The sequence below is a fragment of the Cyprinus carpio genome, chromosome B12 (assembly GCF_018340385.1).
Source record: "Cyprinus carpio isolate SPL01 chromosome B12, ASM1834038v1, whole genome shotgun sequence".
Taxonomy (NCBI): domain Eukaryota; kingdom Metazoa; phylum Chordata; class Actinopteri; order Cypriniformes; family Cyprinidae; genus Cyprinus; species Cyprinus carpio.
Genome location: NC_056608.1, coordinates 7,553,531 through 7,577,049, shown reverse-complemented (window position 1 = coordinate 7,577,049; position 23,519 = coordinate 7,553,531). Strand labels below are relative to the sequence as shown.

Below are 23,519 nucleotides of genomic sequence, written 5' to 3'. Positions count from 1 at the left end.
ACCTTTTATGGACCTTGACACTTTTATTTATTTGGCAATCTATGGGACAGTCTCCCTGTTCCGAGGACAAGTATCCCTTTAAGACATAGTCAGTGTCTTAACTGGCCCCAAAATGATGCATTTTTGAATTTGACTGATCCGATTACAGAAATGAACAACTCACTGATTCAATGCTATGGTAAAAGCAATATTTCAATAATTAAATATTTAGACTGTGCTAACACACGATAATTCATAATGTCAGATTTAGCTCTACCTTTTCTGTAAAACTGAGTAAGCCTCTTAAAATGTGTATTTTATATCAAATAGGTAACTACTTTTATACGTTTACTCAAGTAGAAATGTAAAATGAACATATGAACCTTTACTAGAGTATGAACAATGTCATTAAGGAACTGAAATCATTCAGATGAATTATGTAACTATTTTGAGCTCATATTAATGAAGATCATCATTTCTAATTAAGAAATAAATTATCTATTGTTGTAAAACATTAAAACGACATCGTTATATTTACAAAATAACACTGCACTTGGAAACCTTTATTTTTAAGAGTGTGGTACAGTGATTTCATGTTATTTGATTTACACCAATACTGAATTATAATTACCACATACACGTATTATATGTATTTACGTCAAAGAAAACCATGGTATCGCAATGATGTCGTGTCAAGATGTGTTATTGCTTGTGATATATTATATACTTGATGGTTAGTGAAAACTCCTTACACTTGCAGCATTTCTTCTAAATCAAAAGTTCAACACAATCTCCCGTCCAATCAAGAGACGCTACATCAGATCACCCAATCGGATTGATTTGTACTGCAGCAAACAGACACTCTCGTGCAATCAGAAAACGCGTTCTTATAGTCCAACATGGCGGCGTTGAGGTGAAGGGAATTGTAAATGAACAAAAACCTGATTCATTTACAGCATAAACTGGACTATTTTGTGGTAAGCGTGATTTTAAAAACAAGAAATAATACATTGGGGTTTTATCATATTTTTGCACGTTATCTATATACTGTATACTGTAAATATGTGTTATTTTTGTGACGAGATTGGAGATCATGAGTATCATGAGCTGGTATCTGACGTTCTCCTGTCATACACTGTGACTGGGATGTGACTTTAAAATCAATTTATGCTGTTGATTAATTGATGTTTTGGTTTAGAGTTTAAAAACCTGACAGAATGAAGGTGGTGAATCTGAAGCAGGCTATCCTGCAGGCGTGGAAGGAGCGCTGGAGTGATTATCAGTGGGCCATTAACATCAAGAAGAACTGCCCTAAAGGAGCCACATGGGACTACCTCAATCTCGCAGGTCATATCTCACTGTTTCACCTCATATTCAGTAGACAAATTACTGTATCATATTATACACAACCCAGTTTTAGCCATTTGGGAGCAATTGATTTTGATAACACATGCACATGACAAAGTTATAAGCTGTGGTGTATTTTATTTGATTAAACATACAATAAACAAAGTGATATCGTGAAATATTATAATATTATATATATATATGTATATGTGTGTGTGTGTGTGTGTATATATATATTAGTGCTACCAAATTAATCATATCCAAAATCCTTTTTTTTTACATAATTTATTTTATTGTACATTTTAAATATATAAATAAAAAAAAAAAAAAAAAACGTACAGCATATATTTAAAAAATATTTACATGTTTACATGTATATATTCATATAAATTATATCATATATAAATATCTAATATATTATAATATAACGTGACATATTTTTCTTAAATATATACATGCATGTGTATGTATTTATATCTACATAATGAATATACGCAGTACACACACTTATTGTTCAAATTATGTAAACAGAAACTTATTTTGGAAGCGATTAATGTGTGTGTGTGTGTGTGTGTGTGTATATATATATATATATATATATATATATATATATATGTATGTATATATATTACATCATAAATTATTTCTATTAAAAAAGAAATAAAATAGGATATTGTATATGCACATTTATTATTTTTATTATTTGCTTTTTTCTTTGCTGCCCAAAACCCTGTTAGAACAGAACTGCAGCCCTCCAGAGTCGCTGTGTTCGATACCATCTGTGATACATGTAACCTGTCATGTAGTTAGTTGTTAATGTGTGATTACTGTTTCTTCTGATACAGAAGCTCTTCTGGAGCAGGCTATGATTGGCCCATCACCTAACCCTCTAATCCTGTCCTACCTGAAGTATGCCATCAGTTCACAGGTGAAAATAAGTCATATCAGTAGGTTTTTTTTTTTTTTTGGCATGTTTATTATCACCAATACTACTTTGACTTATCATAGCTTGTTATTTGTCACATTTGCTCACATAATAAATGCTCACAAATGTCTTGCTAATAGTAAATTTCACATCACCATGAATTGTAATCTTGTGCATCACGATACCACTAGGTGTCAGTGTATGTACACTATAGGTCCAGAACAACTTGCCATTATATAGATGACATGATATTCTTTCTCCCGCCTGCAGATGGTGTCGTATTCTAGTGTGCTGACTGCAATCAGCAAGGTTAGTGGTTTTATTTATTTATTTTTCATTTTAAACAAAGTTCTACTTAACTGAATTAAAATAACCACACTATTTTCATTTGTCCACCTACAGTTTGATGATTTTTCACGGGAACTGTGTATCAAATCATTGCTCGAGATCATGGATATGTTCTCCAACCGACTCAGGTGCTCATCTGTCAATCAGTCACATCCATCCATCCTAGAGTCAGTGAGATGCAGTTTTTCTAGAACACAGGTAATATGTGTTCTCTCTTGTGTTTCTCTCCTGCAGCTGCCATGGGAAGGCAGAGGAGTGTATTGGGCTGTGCCGTGCCATGCTCTGTACCGTGGTTTGGCTCCTGCAGGGCTGTGCATGGTACTGTGAGAGACTGCGGGAGTCCGGCGCTCTGCCTGCGTTAGAAAACAGTCTGAGAGCCTGCCTGGAGCGCATGACCAATCTGTTACACAGCACCAAGAACAGAGCCCTGGTGCACATCGCACGCCTGGAGGAACAAGGTGTGTATTTTACTAAGGATTTTCTATCATTTAATCATTTTTACATTTTTACATTGTTAGTTGGTTAAGTGCTGGCAAAAAAGATGAGTCTTTAGATGTTTTTTGAAAATGAGTAAAGACTCAGCTGTTTGAATTGAGATCGGGAGGTCATTCCACCAGCTGGGCGCAGTCCTGGAAAAGGTCCGTGAGAGTGATTTTGAACCTCTTTGGGTTCAAAATCAAATTATTATATTCTATAATAATTATCTTCGACGTATTTACAAAGACTCTGTTGCTTTTATAAAATTAAAGGGTTACTCCACCCCAAAATGAAAATTTTGTCATTATTCACTTACCCCCATGTTGTTCCAAACCCTTTAAAGCTTTGTTCGTCTTCAGAACACAATTTAAGATATTTTGGATGAAAACCGGGAGGCTTGTGACTGTCCCATAGACTGCCAAGTAATTTACACTGTCATGGTCCAGAAAATTATGAAAGACATTGTCAGAATAGTCCATCTGCCATCACTTTTTTATTAAGTTAATTTAGAAAAACGTTTGGAGCATTTTTTGTTTGTTAAATATAAGTTTTAGTTTTTTTTTTTAAGTAACGACCAAGCGGCCGGCGTTAGACAGTGAGCCTATTTGATCAATTTAGCCTTCTCAAATCATCACGACTCGCCTAAAATAAAATCTATAGATATAAAACAGTTCAAGCATATAACAATGTTTAAACGTGAGACCCAGATAAATGTGTGCTATATCCAATAGTTTGTGCGGATACACTTCGGGACATGGAGATGCCAGCGTGATCACTTGCATTTTTTTCAGTAAATACGCCGTCATTTTTGCACATAAAGGTAAGAGTAATACATAATTCGTAACTGCAAAGGGTCTTTTATTTGTGTGCACTCACAATATCAACAAAATGTTGTGCTTTTATAAAAAAAAGAAAACAAACACAATGCACTTTCTGCATCTCGTCTTTAACAAGAGTACAAAAATGAACCAAACTCAGTGAAAACATGCCTCACAGACATGATAAATATATCTATAGAAAGCTTTAAATGACTACTTAACGAAATAAAACAAATAAAAAACAAAAACTCTTTCATTATAATCATAATCCGTAAAGATGCACTTCTCTCTAAAGGCACATTTAATGAGATGGTGAGTCAGGATCAGCAACTTCATCCTTGCGACACAGACTCAGAAAACACTAGTTTATTAGTAAATAATTCAAATTTCTCCTTACCATTTCCCCCTGTCACATTTATGGTAATTGCTTTTGCCGGTGCTTTGCGGCAAGCTTGAGCTTATTGCGTGTATTTGAACGCAGAACTGTTCAGCTGCGCTGCTGCTGAGGGACAATAAACACCGTCGAGTCGCTCTTGACAGTCGAGGTAGCTCGGTCTCGTGGTGTTTCCACCAGCGCAGCAATTATTTTATTTTTTTCATCACCAATTGATGGACGTCTAAAATATAAAAGTAAGGAGAAGTCTAAAATAGGCAGGAGGCCCGTCCTGCATCTGAACTATGACGTGAAAATTATCCCGAAGCCCGGCTCGAGGGGTGTAAAAAAAGTCGGGGTCCATCGGGCTCGGGCTGAAATGCAGGGCTCTAGTGTCTGTTGTTGAACCACAGGGAGACTTTCAGAGTCACAGAGACTTTTTTTTTTTCCCTCCCTCAAACGGCTGGTCACACCAGTGTGACCTCTGATCTTTTTTTAGTCGCACCATTGAGAAATTAGGTCACATGACACAGAGATATACCTTTAATTTCCCTTAATGGAAAACGTTAACCACTGTTGTCACTGTTGGACAGTGTCACTGCAGTAAAATGAGAAATTTATACAGTATAGTCTCATATTTCACAATAGTTGCTATGCTTTTGTTTTTTGTACTGTGGTTTATTTTCTCATTCAGTTTTTGTGGCACCCTTGCCCACTCTGTCAGTTGCAACATAACGAGGCCATGTGACACTACAGCTTACTGGTGTTTATTGCATAATGACTGCTGTGTTTCACTTACTACTTGAAAGAAATTTGTGTCCACGTCACAGGATTTAGTCATGTAGTATTCCATTCCTAAAATGACCTTTTAATGTCCTGAATCAGCTTATTAATCAGTGTGACTCAAAATTACAATTGAAGAGTCTGACTAATGTTCACTAATCATTTCTTTTAAATGCTCTCTTTTGGGGAATCAAATTACCAATTTGTTTGCATCACCAATCAGAAGTTTTTGTAGACATACATACATGCATAAATATAATTTACCCCCACAAATGTATTAACAGTGTAATCTTTAAAAAATAGTTGTATCATTATAATAATCTAATAAATATTAATAAATATAATAGTCATTATATGCCATTTAAACATCCATGTCTTTTCTTGTCTCATAGCATCCTGGACCAATGTAGAGCAAGCTTTGCTGAAGTTGTCAGAAAATCTCAATGCTGTGCCCAATCAGACACTGAAGGAAAATCTTGAAGAGTGTGTTTCGTTAGTCAAGAGGTGAGAATCCAGAACTCAAGGCTCACTGTTTGAAGTGCAGTAATGTTAGAGCTGGACAAAAAAATTGATTACTTCCAATGTGTTTGCAAAGATGTTGCTGCCAATTATAAAATTAAGCAACGATTTGAAAATCACAATGATTTCAATGCAATTTGCCCATTAAGTCATTCTGCTAGTTTCACAGTGCTCTTCATGAATCCAGTATCATTGAAACATATTTTATGAAATTGTGCACTAAGGAAGTTATATTAGAAGAGATTTTAACAGAGTCAACCGTTAAAGTATAAATCTAAAGTAAAATTTCTCTTGTATAGTATTTCAATTGTTGCTCTCAATAAAAAGAGCCAAGGAACTAACCAATAAATCAGTAGTTTGAAAATGAAATTGTGTGTTTGTGACATTCTTTGCGTTTTTATAGCATTCCTCAGATGTTGTGTCTTCAGAGTGATCCACCGGTCCATACCTCGTTTCCTTCAGTCCATGCCTTCATCATGCTGGAGGGAACCATGAACCTCACTGGAGAGACACAGCCATTAGTAGAGCAGCTCATGATGATAAAGAGGATGCAGGTGACTTCAGACACAACTGTTCATACTTTAGATGAAGTGGTGTGTGTGTGGTTTTGCTAATGTGTTTTTTTTCCCCCTCTCTTTATAGCGTATCCCAGCTCCACTGTTTGTGCTGGAGATCTGGAAGGCCTGTTTCACTGGGCTCATTGAATCTCCAGAGGGGAATGAGGAACTGAAATGGACAGCTTTCACCTTTCTAAAGGTGCGTTTGAGTCACCAATCACTCTTGATCTTTGGATTGTAATACTGGATCTGGTAAATATTGGGTCTTTAGTGCGTTCAGCACATATCATGAGACACATTCACTCCAGCAGTGTGTGACAAAAATACAAGGATGCGATTACTCTATGGAGAGCACAGGAAAGACAGAGCTCCATCTTGAGACAGACTCTTTAAAAAGAATGATTCAAAATACTTTGAAAATATGTAAAAATTTATGCTTTGTACTGAACTCGAGCCAAGTCAGTCATGACAAAAATATGCTCACACTTTCTATGATTAAGACAGCCAGTGAAAGACAGCCTTCAAAGTATTTTTCATGGAGTTGTCAGTAAGTCTTTGGCAAGAAAATCAGAGAACAATCACGGCTTTTCTTCTTAAGAAAAAGAATGTTTTTAAAAAAACATAATTACTTTTGACTTAAAACATAAAATTTTTGTGATAAATTTCTTTCTTTCTTGAATAAGACTACTGTAAGTCATTTTCAAGTTATTTTTGGTGCTTTTTTTGTCCTCTTTGAAGCTTGGCAAACATCTGTCTGCATTTGTTGTCAGTGTATGGAAAAAGAAGCATCAGCTTCTCCTTTTGTGTTTGGAAAATACTGATGAATTTTCTCAGAATTTTCTCTCTCTCTTTTTTTTTTTTTTTTGTTGCCTTTAATAGCCAAAAATCACTTTAATACAAGACCAAGGCTCCTTATCATCATTACATGTCTCTGTTCTATAAATTATTATGTTTGGAGTTCACATAGAGTCAGGCTGTTGTTTATGGAGTATAAACACTGAATCATTGTTGTGTTTCACATCCCATTTTCAGATTCCTCAGGTTTTACTAAGGCTGAAGAAGTACCCACAAGGGGAAAAGACACAGGTACCGTTATTTGACTGCTTACCTCACCTGCACCTACAGGGTTTGAACTATTTTGGTTCCATTTCCAATTTGTGTTTCACATTCCACATCGTCCAAAATGTTAATCACTCCATCTGACCTGCCCATCTTCGTATGTTTGTCAGGATTTTATGGAGGATGTGAATGTGGCATTTGAAAATCTTCTGAATCTCACCCCACTGCTGGATAAAGCCGACCAGAGATGCAAGTATGTCAACATCACTTGTATTAATTATGATTGGCTATGTGCAAAGAATAATGATTTGTATGGACAAAAACTTATTTTATTCAAAATGACTGACAGTGCACTCAAACTATTTATCGATACTATAGTGTTAGCTCAGCTGGTACGACAAGTTATAACGCTGCTGTTGTTGTTTGTTTGTGTGTGTGTCTGTGTAGCTGTGACTGCTTGAGTCTGTTACTGCAGGAGTGTAATAAACTGGGCCTGTTGTCTGAGGCAAACACCGCCACTCTTACTGCAAAACGGTATGGTCAGAATTTTTTTTATTCTTATTTTTATTGTAAAAATGATTTATAAACATGTCTCTCTGTTCCATACATTTTTTTTTTTCTTCAGGAGTGAGGACAGAGAGCATGCACCCAGACTGAAGACAGCAGAGAATGCCAATATTCAGCCCAACCCAGGCCTCATCCTGAGAGCTGAACCAACTGTCACCAACATCCTTAAGGTTCTCATCTGGTTTTATATTATTTTTAGGGCTGACGATTTAATATGTTAATTGAATTTATTAGTTATGAAAAAAAAATAACATGTTAAAATGATTAATGCGTTTAATGCACCTGCCTTACCCCAGATTTATGTAGGTCATCTTACTTTTCATACAGTTAATTGGTATTGAACATGATGCAGGACAACATGTAGCCTATAGAATGCATTTATATGCCCCTAAAATTCAAGATATTGTGGCAAAAAATGCTCTATGAATTTTTGACTCATGTTTATGATATAGTTAAGTAAGTATTTTAGTCGTTAGTTAATGTTAAGTAATATAGTAAGCTGATGTTATAAAACAGAACTTTATTGTAAAGTGTTACCATTTAGTCACAGGTTTCTTTTCTGGTTGTCTAGACAGTGGACGCGGATCATTCTAAGTCTCCTGAGGGACTGCTGGGAGTTTTGGGTCACATGCTCTCAGGAAAGAGTCTTGATTTGCTACTGGCTGCTGCCGCAGCGACAGGAAAACTCAAGTCTTTTGCTCGCAAATTCATCAAGTAAGACATAATGAATAGGACTGGATACATTGCATCAGGATCAGCTTATATATTTAACCCAAATAAATACATGAACAGAGTGTCTAGGAGATGTATATACAGGTGCATCTCAGTAAATTAGAATGTCGTGGAAAAGTTCATTTATTTCAGTAATTCAACTCAAATTGTGAAACTTGTGTATTAAATAAATTCAGTACACACAGACTGAAGTAGTTTAAGTTTTTGGTTCTTTTAATTGAGATAATTTTGGCTCACATTTAACATAAACCCATCTCAACAAATTAGAATATTTCATAAGACTAATAAAAAAAAAAAAAATTGTGAATTGTTGACCTTCTGGAAAGTATGTTCATCTACTGTACATGTACTCAATACTTGGTAGGGGCTCGTTTTGCTTTAATTTCTGCCTCAATTCGACGTGGCATGGAGGTGATCAGTTTGTGGCACTGCTGAGGTGGTATGGAAGCCCAGGTTTCTTTGACAGTGGCCTTCAGCTCATCTGCATTTTTTGGTCTCTTGTTTCTCATTTTCCTCTTGACAATACCCCATAGATTCTCTCTGGGGTTCAGGTCTGGTGAGTTTGCTGGCCAGTCAACCACACCAACACCATGGTCATTTAACCAACTTTACTTTTGTACTTTTGGCAGTGTGGGCAGGTGTAGCCAAATTCCTTGACACGTCTGTGTGTGGTGGCTCTTGATGCCTTGACCCCAGCCTAAGTCCATTCCTTGTGAAGTTCACTCAAATTCTTGAATGGATTTTGCTTGCCAATCCTCATAAGGCTGCAATTCTCTTGGTGGTTGTGCATCTTTTTCTTCCACACTTTTTCCTTCCACTCAACTTTCTGTTAACATGCTTGGATACAGCACTCTGTGAACAGTCAGCTTCTTTGGCAATGAATGTTTGTGGATTACCCTCCTTGTGAAGGGTGTCAATGATCGTCTTCTAGACAACTGTCAGATCAGCAGTCTTCCCCATGATTGTGTAGCCTAGTGAACCAAACTGAGAGACAATTTTGAAGGCTCAGGAAATCTTAGCAGGTGTTTTGAGTTGATTAGCTGATTGGCATGTCACCATATTCTAATTTGTTGAGAGTGAATTGGTGGGTTTTTGTTAAACCCTATCCAAAACAATCACAATTAAAAAAACAAAATACCCAAACAACATCATTCCATGTGCATTAAATTTATTTAATACACAAGTTTCACAATTTGAGTTGAATTACTGAATAAATGAACTTTTCCACAACATTGTAATTTATTGAGATGCACCTATATCTATATCTGCTGTTCTCTTCCAGGCTGAACGAGTTTCCAAAACACATCAGTGGAGAAGGATGTAAGTCATGTACTTTATTTTGCTATGATTACATGCAGCCTGTTAATAAATAACTTTTTAGATGGGTGTTAGGCAAGATGAAATTACGGGACGCTTCTAATTGTCGTCTTTGTGTATTTTTCTTTTTTTTCTGTTTTTAATGATAACAGAAATTTCATGTGCACTCTGTTTTGTTCTCAAGTATTGAGGTTTGTTACCACCATGACTGAACATTTTAAGTATGTACAATTGCATGTACATACACATCTGCAGTGTAAACTTGTCTTAGTCATTTTTAGCTATAGAGTGTGAGAATGTATGAAGATTTAGTTACCCACGAAATCTGAGAGCAATTTCATTCGTAGCATAACATCTGTGAATATACTTTCTAGCGAAATCTGCGTCAGTGCGAGCTCTGCTGTTCGACATTTCCTTCCTCATGCTGTGTCATGTTGTGCAGACCTATGGGTCAGAGGTCAGTTTCCACACAAACATATTTTTTTTATAAAGAGCTAGTGTTTGAGATGAAGTGCAGATGGATGTTACAATCTGATAAAGTTATGTAACATTCTTAATTTATAAGCACATCCTGCAATGACATTGATCACATCATTCACCCAACCTGTCCAGGTGATTCTTTCGGACCCCAGCCCATCGAGCGAGACACCCTTCTTTGAGACGTGGTTGCAGACATGCATGCCAGAGGAAGGGAAGACCCTGAATCCAGACCACCCTTGCTTCAGACCTGAGTCTGGGAAAGTGGAGAGTCTGGTGGCCCTGCTTAATTCTTCCTCTGAGATGAAGCTTGTGTAAGTGCTGCTTCATATCAGCTACGTATACCAATCACACCTGTCACATTAACATGTTCATGAAACATTGATTTATACAGTATAACACCGACTCTAGTGATGTTAGACTTGGTTAGTTCAGTTAATTTCTGTGAATTGGTTTAAATTGTTTATGAATCATTTTTTGTGTCATCACTCAAAAATATTTCCATACATCCCTCCGTACATCGACAACTGCATGCAATCATGGCATACAGGTCTGGGCTGGTGCAGGGTGCATTAAAAGCATTAATAATTTTAATTATTATTAATTATTAAAAGCATTATTTATTTCTGTACTTAATTGTACCAAATTAACATTAATTAAGGTTAAATCGACAGTACTAGTATTTTTATCGAAGAAGTCTTCACTAATATTTATGTTGGTAAAAACATCTTTTTAATAAAATAAAAAAAAATATGTATGTTGTCTTGAAATGACATGACTGCCTTAATACCATATAACATGGTAGTTAGTATAGAATGTAAGTATTTCCTTGAATAAAATGTCTACAAAGCTATAATTTGAGCCTATTTTGGCAGGCTTTTCTACCAAATTTGACCTAGGACCTAAAAAAAAAAGAAAAGGCATTCAAAATTGCATGCTTTCAGTGTATGTACTGCATTTGATGCAGAATTTGAATATACAGACCTGGGACAGGGCAATCTTAAAGGGTTCATATGATGCGATTTCAAGTTTTCGTTTCTCTTTGGAGTGTTACAAGCTCTTGGTGCATAAAGAAGATCTGTAAAGTTGCAAAGACTAAAGTCTCAAACCCAAAGAGATATTCTTTATAAAAATTAAGTCAACCACACCCCCCTAAAACGGCTCATTCTAACACGCCCCCACATGTCTACATCACGATGTGGGAAGGTTTGCATAACGCCACCCAAATGTTCACGCAAAGAAAGAAGGCGTAACTTTTATTCTCGCTGTTGCCGCCGGCGCCATGTTGTGGAGACGCTGTTTCGTTGTGAAAGCAAAAATACTTTGGAAACAACTAGAAATCAGTGGTTAAGTTGTATTTACAGCACTATTCCAGAACAGTTCAACCCAAATATTTAGTGTGCAGCACATTTTATGGAGGACTGTTTCCTGATCCTGGGAGAGGAGACTACAATGCCAGCTGTTCTGTCACAGTCTGGAAGTACGTTTACATATGTAATGGATTTGCCACTGATTCAAACGCGAGTTGTGAGCAGTGTAGAGTAGCGCTTGTTGTTTGTCGTTTCTCCGATCACAAATGCAGACATGCAGGGCTTGCAAAATCGCTAGCCCGACGTCCCAGGGCTATTGTGTTTTCCGGTCGGGCTACCAAAATTCATCACTGCCCTGCCCAACAGGCTATCTTGAATAGTGAGATAAAATACTTCCCTTGATTTGTGTTGTTCACTCGCTTGTAGGGGTAAAACGGATCATAGTTGATTGTTTGCACTTGTTTCTAAGTCTTGCCGTTTTAAACATTCAAGGACTTTAAACCATTTGCACGCATTCAGAGCTGTACGCACTCATTCAAAGCGCGCACAGAGAGCTGCATTACAGACAATGCATGTACACAGAATTGATTCCTCTTTTGTGTATCCTTGCTTCTGAATGAACGCATATACACAAAATTATCTCAATATAACTGTCTCTGCAAGTATTCTCGTAAACACAGTTAGTTATGTCTTAAGTGAACGTATACAGTGGAGAAAGAAATCTCCTGTGCACCATTATATTGGATCCGTGCATTCGGTCTTAAAGGGGCAGCAGCCTATAAATACCTGCTGTTCCATAAGCGCCACCTGCTGTCAGAGAGTTACATTTGCGTCTTATTCACAAAGCTAAAATCAGACCATTCAGTTTTTTTTCTTCAAATTTTGAAATTATACAATCTAAATAACATGTATTTAGCATCTTTTTTGGATCTTAATTCAAATGCATTGGTTGCCTCTGATTTAAAAAAAAAAAAAAAAAAAAAAAAAAGCACAGCAAAGCCTTTTATTTGTATTATTTTTTATTATTATTTGATTTGGGATTCATTTTAAAAGTTTTTAAAAAGTTTTATTATTTGACATTTCAGTTTCACAAAGAACTATGCAGCATTTTGTCTGATAAATAATAAAAGGACACCTTTTCATTTATAATTTGTCTTAAATCTCATTTTTAAAAAAAATTTAAATAAAAAAGAATGTATAATATATCATTGTAAGAAAATTGCATAGTGTAATCTGTATCATGAATTTTATCGCATCGTAAGTTAAAGGGGTCATATGATGCGATTTCAATTTTTCCTTTCTCTTTGGTGTGTTACAAGCTCTTAGTGCATAAAGAAGATTTGTAATGTTTCAAAGACTAAAGACCCAAATCCAAAGAGATATTCTTTATAAAAGTTAAGAGTTGTCCACGCCCCCCTAAAACGGCTTGTTCTAACATGCCCCCACATCTCTACGTTACTATATGGGAAGATTTGCATAACGCCGCCCAAATGTTCTCGCAAAGAAAGAAGGCATACCTTTTATTCTCGCTTTTGCCGCCGGTGCCATTTCATGGAGAAGCTGTGTGTTTCATTGTGAAAGTGAAACTACTTTGTTTGGCCTTCCACGATATCCGCTTCGTCATGCCTAGAGCTGATCTGTGCTGGTCGCTGAGGAAATACATCAACTTTGCGCTCACCGTGGATGAAGCGGAGTCCAGCCCGGGGTCATCACATGTCTTCCCCTCAACCAATCCACGCTCCTTCGTCGAATCCGCCGGCCGTTCCTTGTTATAGCTGCTGGCTGCCGCTCACTCAAGCCACGGGCCGTTCCTTACTCAAGCCCCCGGCAGTTCCTCACTCAAGCCGCTGGCCATTCCTCATTCTTTGCAAGGACAGTCTGGCACTTCTGACTCACGGTGTGTAAGTAGGTTTACATATGTAAAGGATTTGCCACTGATGATTCAAACGCAAATTTTGAGCAGTGTAGAGTAGCACTTGTTTGTTGTTTCTCCAATCACAAATGAAGACATGGTTTTATGGTTTGCGGTGCGATATGCAACGCAACGTGTAAAAAGACAGTATAAGTAATTATAATCAGTAATTATGTCCCTACTGGATGCAACAACTGTCTCGTTTGTAATGGGTTTTATTGTTTTTGTCCTGTCATGGCGGTGTTCTGACAGGGACACCCCATAACAGTATATGTTGAGGGGCGTAACATTTCCGTCAGGCGCTTGAAATATTTGGCCAATCACAATGCTCTCTGGCCAATCAGAGCACACCTTGCTTTTCAGACTGATGAGCTTTGTAAAAACAATGCGTTTCAGAAGGCGGGGCATCAAGGAGAAACAATAATGTACATTATGTGGAAGATAATGTGTTTTTTGAAACTTAAACTGCATAAACACATTTCATTACACCAAATACACAAAATAATGTTCTTTTCAGCTACATCATATGACCCCTTTAAGTGAATCATTACATCCCTATATGCTGATCATGCTGATTTGTACACAGTAAAGTTCAGCTGATGTCTTTTTTTATTCGGGCTAGTTAAATTCATTTTGGACTTCCAAAATCTGAAGAATGTCAGCCCAAAGGGCTACCAGGGATTTTGAAATTTTGCGAGCCCTATCATGGTTTTGTTTATGCGGTGCGATGCAACGCAATGCGTAAAAACACAGTGTAAGTCATAATAATCCTTAATTATGTCCCCACTGGATGCAACAAATGGCTTGTTTGTAATGGGTTTTATTGTTTTTATCTTGTGGCGCAGGTGTTCTGTCCGGGACACGCATCACAGTATGTTAAGGGGTGTAACATTTCCATCACACGCTTGAAGTATTCGGCCAATCACAAAGCACTGGATAGCTGGCCAATCAGAGCACACCTTGCTTTTCAGACCGATGAGCTTTGTAAAAAAAAGGACGCATTTCAGAAGGCAGGGCATAGAGGAGAAACAATAATGCACAATATGTGGAAAATAATGTCTTTTTTGAACCTTAAACTGCATAAACACATTTCATTACACCAAATAAACAAAATAATGTTATTTTTAGCAACATCATATGACCCCTTTAAGAAGAATGTTTTAAGAAGTGAAATTAATTCAAATGAATTGTTGAAGAAGAGTTTTGTGGGCAGTCAAATGAGCTACAGTTTATAAATTGATGTTTTTGCAGTGTCAGTAAAATGAGGATGTTTGTTTTGGGTTTTTTTTGTTTTTGTTTGTTTGTTTTTTTTGGCTTTTTTAATAGCTCTTTTCTGTCTTAAAGGGATAGTTCACCATTTACTCGCCCTCATGTCTTTCCAAACCTGTATGAGTTTCTTTCTTATGTTGAACATAGAAGATGTTTTGAAGAAATTTCAAAAAGTTGATGGTCCCCATTCACTTCCAAAGTATTTATTTCCCTACTATGGAAGTCAATGGGGACCAAAACAGTTTGGCTCTTCAAAATTCTTTAGAGTATCTTCTTTTGTGTTCAACATAAAGAAACTTATCCAGGTTTGGAATGACATGACGTTAAGTACATGATGACAACATTTTCATTTTTGGGTGAACTTTTCCTTTAAGGATCTGTTAGTCAAAAATGTGCTCTATCTCCAGTCAGATGAAATGGCATGAAATATGTCTCAGTACACCAGCAGCTATACTGGAGGTTCTGAATGCGTGGGAGAATGGAGTTTTATCAGTGGAGGCTGTTCAGGTAAGGAGATTCATGGTGTCCAGTTGTGTCCTAACCAGACACAGCGTTTCTAAAAGCAATACGGCATTTATTGTCATGGAGTCATATGACAATTTAAAAAGATCATAGTTGGAACATATTGTAGGAATACAGTAGTTTAATTTTTATTATCTGTAATTAAAGAAGTCTCTTTCTCTGTCTGTGAGTGTAGAAGATCACCGATAACATCAAAGGGAAGGTGTGCAGTATGGCCATTTGTTCAGTGGCATGGCTGGTGGCACACGTTCGGATGCTGGGTTTGGATGAGAGAGAAAAACCTCAGACTATGATTCGTCAGCTCATGACCCCTATGTCAGGAGAAAACACTTTGCAATTCTACCATGAGCGGTAAGGAATCTCTAAATACACCAGGCCACATTCCCACATCATGAGTTGTTAATTGCTAGTTATTGTGATTGATTAGGGTTGGAATTAAACTCTTCAGATCTTGGTCCTCCAAAAACATCCCTGAATATCTTTGAAAGACTGGTATCTCTCTCTCTCTCTCTCACTATGTCCAGTGTGGTGATCATGAGCTCTATATTGGAGCACATGTGTGCTGATGTATTTCAGCAGACAGGACTCTCCCTGCGGCCAGCAGTCGAGGGTCAGGAGCCCATTCCCTACAGGAACCTTCTTCCAGCCCGTCAGCCCATCCTCCAGGCTCTGCAGACTCAATTTAGGGAGGTTCTGGAGAAGGGCTGGGTGGACTCCCATGCATTCCATCTCTTTGAGAACCTTCTACATATGGGAGGAGTGTTCTGGTTTACTAACAACCTAGTGAAGGTAAATGTGTCTGGGTTTGCGCTACTGCAGATTATGAGAATTTAAGTGTACCTGTTATCAGTCTTGATTGTGTGTTTGTGTTGTAGGAGCTCCTGAAGGAGACTCGTAAGGAGTGGGCGTCTCGTGTGGTTGAGTTGCTGTACAGTATCTTCTGCCTGGACACGCAACAGATCACCCTCACCCTGCTGGGTCATATTCTGCCACGTCTCCTCACTGACCCTGCCCACTGGCACAGCCTGGCAGACCCTCCAGGAAGAGCCCTTGCAAAGTATGAGCTTTTTTATTGCATTAGAAGTATAGTAAACAAAGACACTTTAGGTACACTTAAAGCAAAACCTCACCCAAAAACAAAACATTTTTTACCTGCCTCTTGTCATTTCAAATACAGTATTAAAGGATACTCAGGTATACTGAAAAACAATGAAAGCATATAATAAGTTTTAAAGGCTTTTATTGGCAAAAAATATACAATGAGTCAATATTTATAGTGTTGACCCTTGTTCTTCATAACCTCTGGCATGCTGGATATTAGCTGCTGGGCCAAATCCTGACTGATGGCGATACATTCTTGCCTTATTAGTTCTTGGAGTTGCAAACTGTGGGCTTCTGCTTGTCCACTCGCCTTTTGAGTACTGACCACAGATTCTCTATGGGATTGAGAAACAGGGAGTTGCCTGGCCACGGATCCAAACTTTCAATGTTATAATCTTCGAGCCACTTCTTTATCACTCTTGCTTTGTGACATGGTGCACCATCATGCTGGAAAATGCACGGATCATCACAAAATTGCTCATGGATCATTGGAAGAAGTCCTTCTTGCAGGACGTTTTGATGCCATTCTTTATTCATGGCAGTGCGTTTGGGCAGAATTATGAGAGAGCCCACTCCCTTGGTTGAAAAGCAACCCCACACATGGAGGGTCTCAGGATGCTTCACTGTTGGCACAACACAGGACTCATGGTAGCATTCACCTTTTCTTCTCCGAACAATCAATTTTCCAGATGTCCCAAACAATCGGAAGGGAGCTTCATCAGAGAAAGTCTTCTGCTGTCCAATCCTTGTACTTCCTGCAGAATTTCAGTCTGTCCTTGACGTTTTTCTTGGAGAGAAGTGGCTTCTTTGCTGCCCTTCTTGACACCAGGCAGTTGTACAGAAGTTTTGGCCTCACTGTGTGTGCAGATGCTCTCACACCAACCTGCTGCCATTCCTGAGCAAGCTCTGCACTGCTGGTGACACGATTCTGTAGCTGACTCCTCAGGAGGAGACGGTCCTGGCACTTGCTGGACACTCTGGGACGTCCTGAAGACTTCTTCACTGCAGTCGAACCTTGAAGTTCTTGATGATCCGGTAAATGATTCTTTCAGGTGCAATATTCTTTGTAGCAATTTCCTTGCATGTGAGGCCATTTTGATATAAAGAGATGATGGCTGCACGCGTTTCTTTGGAGGAAACCATTGCTAACAAGAACACAATGATTGGAAGTGCTTCTTCTGACTAGTACTCATTCACACTTTCACATATAACACTTTCACGTAAAATGATGAAAGCAAACAGGATGCGCTTTCTGCCATCTCGGTCTGTGAACTTGAGCGTGAAACTCCATGTATATCTTGCCTTACACACATTAAAAATATATCTATAGAGAGTGAAATGTCTACTTTCAAATGAAACAATTCAAATGGAAAGCAAATTCTCAGATTATGTAATCCGTATGAAACATGCATACAAGCGCATCACTACTCCGGAGATGACGAGTCAGTGTCGCCCACTTCATCTCTAAAGCTGAAAACAAAGAAAGCACTAGTTTATCAAGTTTTTAAAATATTAATGCAGTCTGCTTACTGTTTTTCACTGACATTCATAATCATTACTTCTGTCGGTGCGCTGTGGCAAGCTTTATGCGTGTACTTAAGCGCTTATTAAGCTATGTAGGCGATTAAAGTCTCATTATAATGATTTAAATGGTTCATTAATAAACATGCGATTAGTCGACTAATGCGTCAAATGAATGACTACTATTCGACCAGAAGAATCCTTAGTCGAGGAAAGCCCTAGTCATTAGTGTCCCATCTTTCACAATATCCTCTATGACAATGACATCTGTGTCCTTTTACAGTTTTGCAGTTTTTCACAGAAAGGATTATTTCATAAATGAATGATGAATTTATGTATGAATGAACCCCAGTCCTTTATTCCCATTCCTCTTTTTACTTGCTTTCTTTGAACTACTTCCTCTTTTTTTCAGTCTAAGATTCAAAACGAACATCCGTTTTGATGTATATTGAGTTGTCAGGCTTTTTCCTTCTTGGTTTCTCTTTACATTTTTTCTTTAAATTTAGTTAAAGTTAAATCAATATATTACATGAGATCAAATATGCTTGATATGAATCTCCCGTCATCTGACAGATTTTCCACCTGCTTTAATGCAGTGAGACCAAATTTTAATGTCTGTTGTCAATGTTTCAAAGTACACCAGCATGTAGCTGACAGACAGGAACTAAAGCCACAAAGCTCTTTTTTTTAGGTTTTTATAAAGGTTTTTATAAAAAAAAATGATGTGTTTGTATATGTGTGTTATAGGTTGTCAGTGTGGTGTGCTCTTAGTTCTTACTCATCTCACCATAAGGGTCAAGCATCAGCACAACAGCGCAAGAGACAACGCGAGGATATAGAGGTCGGTCACACGGTTTCTCTCACAGCTTTTGTTAACTGTCATTTTTTGTGTTCTCACACATAGTCACATACTTAAATGGATAGCTCACCCAAAAGTGAAAATTGGCTGTTTATCTGCTTACCCCCAGGGCATCCAAGATGTAGGTTACTTAGTTTCTTCACTAGAGCACCAATGAAGATTTTTAACTCAAACCGTTGCATTCTGTCAGTCATATAATGGAAGTGAATAGGAATCACGGTTTTGAGAGTCAAAAAAACATGCACAAACAAAAAAAAATTAACCCTGCGGCTTGTGGCGATAAATTGATGTGTAAAGACATGAAACGATCGATCTGTGCTAGAAACTGAACAGTTTTTATATCGTTTTATACCTTTAAGCATGTAATTCTTAAAACTTAAACTTGGTTATTATTAGTAATTAACACACTCTTCTTCTGTTGGTTGTAGGATTACACCAGCCTGTTTCCTTTGGACGACACGCAACCATCTAAACTGATGCGTCTTCTCAGCTCCAATGAGGATGAGACTGTCATGCTGTCCAGTCCAGGTCATTTCCTGCCAGCTGCATTTTAATGCAGTTTTTATATATGTATATTTTTATCTATTAGTCAATCTAGAAACTGTTAACCAAAACTGCATATGCTGCAAAAAACCCCACAAAAATGCAACATAGCTTGCGATAGTTTTGAGCTTCCTGTGGCAGTATCACTCAATATGCCAGTGACTCAAGTTTTAAAAAATACACACATAGGCTAATTTAACAAAGACAAACCATAAAACGCTTTAGTTCATGTAACCCACAACCCTGTACATATGAAGTCTGACATATTAAGTAATTGTCAGGAGAAAAGACATTTATTTAGACTACAGTATTTAGCTTTTTTTTTTAGTATCATATTTGATGCATCAGCCTTTTGTGTCTCATATAAAATGAGAATATGCAAAAAAAAGCACCTTAATTTTATTCAGAGGCCCAAACTGAGCAAAACTGCTTGCTAATTTTTATATGGCCAAAAAATACGAATCAGTGAAGCCTTTATAAGGTTATAACACACTACTTGCATACAATGCATGTTAATATCAATTGTCACCCTATCTCCTAACTTAGTAACATGATTTTTATGATCGAAGCTTTGTAGTTTTTATTGTGGGAGGCAAAACATATAATGCAATGAAATACAGTGATGATTGAAAAAACAAACTACAACCATTTCTCAAAAGCCTTGTGTATCACATTTGATTTTTCTAAATGATGATGTATGGATAACCAAGTAAACCTAAGTTGCTTCTGTCCATCATGAAGTATTACTAACAATATGCTTATTTTATAAAAATCATTAAAGATTTCACAGCATAAAGACATGTGCCATGACCTGAAGGTGGACATTTTTGCAATTATATTAAACTGTCTATTGCTTACTAAAAATCAGTCACACAGAAGGCATGTAGTGGAGTGTGTATAACAGTTTTTTCAGCAAAGTTTTGATCATGTTGCTAATTTAGAGGCCTTAGATTTGTGTGTATCAAATATTATTCAGTAGGCTATAGTACTGTAAATGTAGCATGAAAAATGGATGTGCTGCATCCAATGTATTTCATTTGGCACCATCCTAAAAGCATCTCCAAACAAAGTACAAACATCACAGAAGCATAGTATGTAGTGGGAAAAACACTGATACAAAACTACAATAACAAAAGAACACTTTAAATGCTTTAAAGCATACTGTTTCTTAACTAAAAATATAGATTTTTTTAAATTATAAAGGTTAACTATTTGTGGATGTGTAGAGAGCAAATCAAAATAGAGAAAAAAAAAAAACAGTATTGTTATAAGCACTGTCTGGAAGCCAGGACTATTAAGTCACTTTCACTGAAAAAAAGAAGAGCCGGAAGTGAAAGCGTTGATTTTACTAAGACAGTCAACCGAGAAAGAGAAGTTAGCAGGGTTTGATTTAGGGAAATCTGCTTCAATAGCTACTGTGACAGCACACATTTACTTTTTTTTTTTTTTTTTTTTTAAACAGTTTCCACGTACATTACATTTAGGTCAATAAGAACTGACCAACTCAGAGTATCTGATGTTATGTTTTCTAGGTGACCGTTCCATGAGCAGTTCACTGTCTGCCTCTCAGCTTCACACCGTCAACATGAGAGACCCTCTCAACAGAGTGCTAGGTTTGTGCTGCATCTCTGCTGATCATGTGGTGCCACTAGATAGATTAATAACATGGTGTTACCATCTGGTACCATATTTGTCCTGCCACCATACTACTTACAAGTCGTGCCGTTACAGTCAACGAAGAGTCTTGTCTTTTTTTTCTTTCTAGCAAATCTGTTCCTGTTGATTTCCTCTCTCTCGGGGTCTAAGACAGCAGGTCCTCACACACAGTTTGTTCAGAGCTTTATCGAGGAGTGTGTGGAGTGCTCAGAGCAAGGTAGCCGGGGGAGCATCTTGCAATTTATGCCCTTTACCATGGTGAGAGAATCATCTTGTATGCATGAACAACACATACTTCTCATGCATATTTCTGCTTCTATTGATTATATAAGCATAGTCATCTGCTAAATTAGATTACTGGTTGTTCATCCTGAACGACCTCCTGTTAATCATTTTTGACATTTTCGTTATCTTGCATTGGTAACAAGCCTCCACAGGCTTTTGTGCTTCGTACTCTGTCTGCACTGGAAGAAAAAAATGCTGACAAACCTGTACAGTTGCAGCTAAAATTATTTAACTTCCTGTCAAGGAAGCCATCCTGCCAAACTCTCTGTTGCGATGAACTAAACTTTACAAAAACAGTTAAACTAATGCATAGCTAAATCATTATAGAAAGATCAACAAAACACAATAAAAAAAAAAATGGTAAAGTTGATGAAAAATTTAAAAAAATTCACTGTTCTCACTATTAACTTGTTGCATATTACTAACATATAGGCTGTTTAATAGTATTTATAGAGTGCATGGTCATATTTTAGACCTACCCCTTACCCAAACTTAACTAACTTACTAACTATTAATAACCAGCAAATTAGGAGTTTATTGAGGTAGAAGTCATAGTTAGTTAATAAGAAACAAGTATTGGATTTTATTCAGCAAATAAAATGCAGGGAGGTGTCATTTTTGCGTACAAGGACCTTGATTATCAGTTTAACTATTATCATGCAGCCCAGAATTGTAGCGTGAAAAGTCTTTCATGAATTGCTTTTGGTTTGTCTTCACAGATTTCAGAATTGGTGAAGCTTCAGGCACTGGCAAAACCCAAAACTGTGCTGTCCATCACAGACCTGAGCCTTCCACTGGGCCGGAGAATGGCAGCTAAAGCCATCGCTGCTCTGTAGCGGACATCCACTCCAACGCGCCTCTAAGAAGACGTGGTTTTGGTAGGTGTGCGACAGAGGAAACTGCTTCAACCTCCCTCCCCAGGAGAGAACAGAATTTTTTCCTCATTCTTTACATATGATTCCTGTAACTGCTGGTGGGTTTTGATGTTGCTTTCACATCTGACGTTTTGATGACTGCTCAGTGTTAGTTCTGATTTGACATACGTGGGCATTCCTGTGAACTGAAACAGTCACTGACTGCTGACTGCTCAGATTAATTTGCCATTTATTTCCATCAATCATAAAAAAACAGAAAGTAAAATTGTGGTATGTTTGTTTTTTATATATATACATCATCAAAGTTCATGTAGTATTGCGTGTTCACAACTTTTTGTGTTTTTATAAACCATGCCTGTGATTTGAATTTCCTACAAAATATGAAACCCCATTATTGTATATTTTTACTAAAATGCCAATAAAATTGTAAAACTGTTGCAGATGCTTCTCTATGCCATTTCTTTTGTTAAAATGTGTCTTCATAAGGTGTATTTTACGCCTGTCAACAAGCATGAGCAAAAGTGTTTGTTCAGCAGTTGTTACACATTAGATTTCCACTGAAGTCAGAATTATTTTTGGTTTCACACTGAAATATTTTTACCATAAGATATTATCTACGTACATAGGAAAAACGAATGGGGGTGTATTTTACCATTAGTTGCCCACCTTTTCTCAAACTGTTCTTTATTTGATGAGAATAAAATTTACAAAATGTGGGTAACACTTTAGGTTAGGGACCGATCCTCGCTATTAACTATTTGCTTATCAGAATGCCTATTATTGACATATTGGCTGTTTATTAGTACTTATAAAACACATATTCTATATTCCTAATCCTACCCGAAGCCAATACCTACCTAAACAACTTCCAAACTATTAATGAGCAGCAAATTAGAAGTTTATTGAGCCAAAAAACATAGTTGATGGTAAAATGTTATTTGTTTTTAAATCTTATCTTTAAAAACAAATTATATTTTTTTTATGTAGTTAACATAGTTTGTTTATGTAACATAGTTTGTTGTTGTATATATATATTTATTATATAATATATATATATATATATATATATATATATATATATATATATATATATATATATAAATAATTATATAATATATTATATATTTAAGAAGGAACTGTGTTATGTGATGTGACTGCAGGAAGCATGGTGGGATAATGGACCAAGTGAGTCAACTCGATTTGATGTGAGTCAGCAAATAATTCAACTTGTTAGAAACCAAATAGAGCTTTTAGTACTGGGAAATAACTATGTATGATCAAGTGGAAAAGAACACCACTCAAAAAAAAAAAAAAATTAAAGAACTGGATAAAAATAGGACTTGTGTTACATCATATCATGCACGTCAAGGAATGCCCATAATGTCAGC

General features: G+C 36.9%; 1 protein-coding gene across 1 annotated transcript; it reads left to right on the top strand.

The window, feature by feature from the left end:
* Positions 1–801: 801 nt before the first annotated feature.
* On the top strand, positions 802–22,568 carry med24 (mediator complex subunit 24). The gene is made up of 26 exons (XM_042735153.1): positions 802–956; positions 1,178–1,326; positions 2,172–2,254; positions 2,522–2,560; positions 2,654–2,727; positions 2,834–3,057; positions 5,443–5,554; positions 5,973–6,123; positions 6,212–6,325; positions 7,159–7,212; positions 7,356–7,438; positions 7,633–7,719; positions 7,811–7,922; positions 8,324–8,466; positions 9,767–9,804; positions 10,176–10,258; positions 10,414–10,592; positions 15,177–15,276; positions 15,467–15,642; positions 15,816–16,080; positions 16,167–16,348; positions 18,661–18,754; positions 19,201–19,300; positions 20,848–20,928; positions 21,081–21,229; positions 21,976–22,568. Exons 2-26 carry the CDS (start codon positions 1,197–1,199, stop codon positions 22,090–22,092), a joined length of 2,970 nt encoding a protein of 989 aa, XP_042591087.1. The 5' UTR covers positions 802–956; positions 1,178–1,196; the 3' UTR covers positions 22,093–22,568.
* The last annotated feature ends 951 nt before the right edge of the window (positions 22,569–23,519 follow it).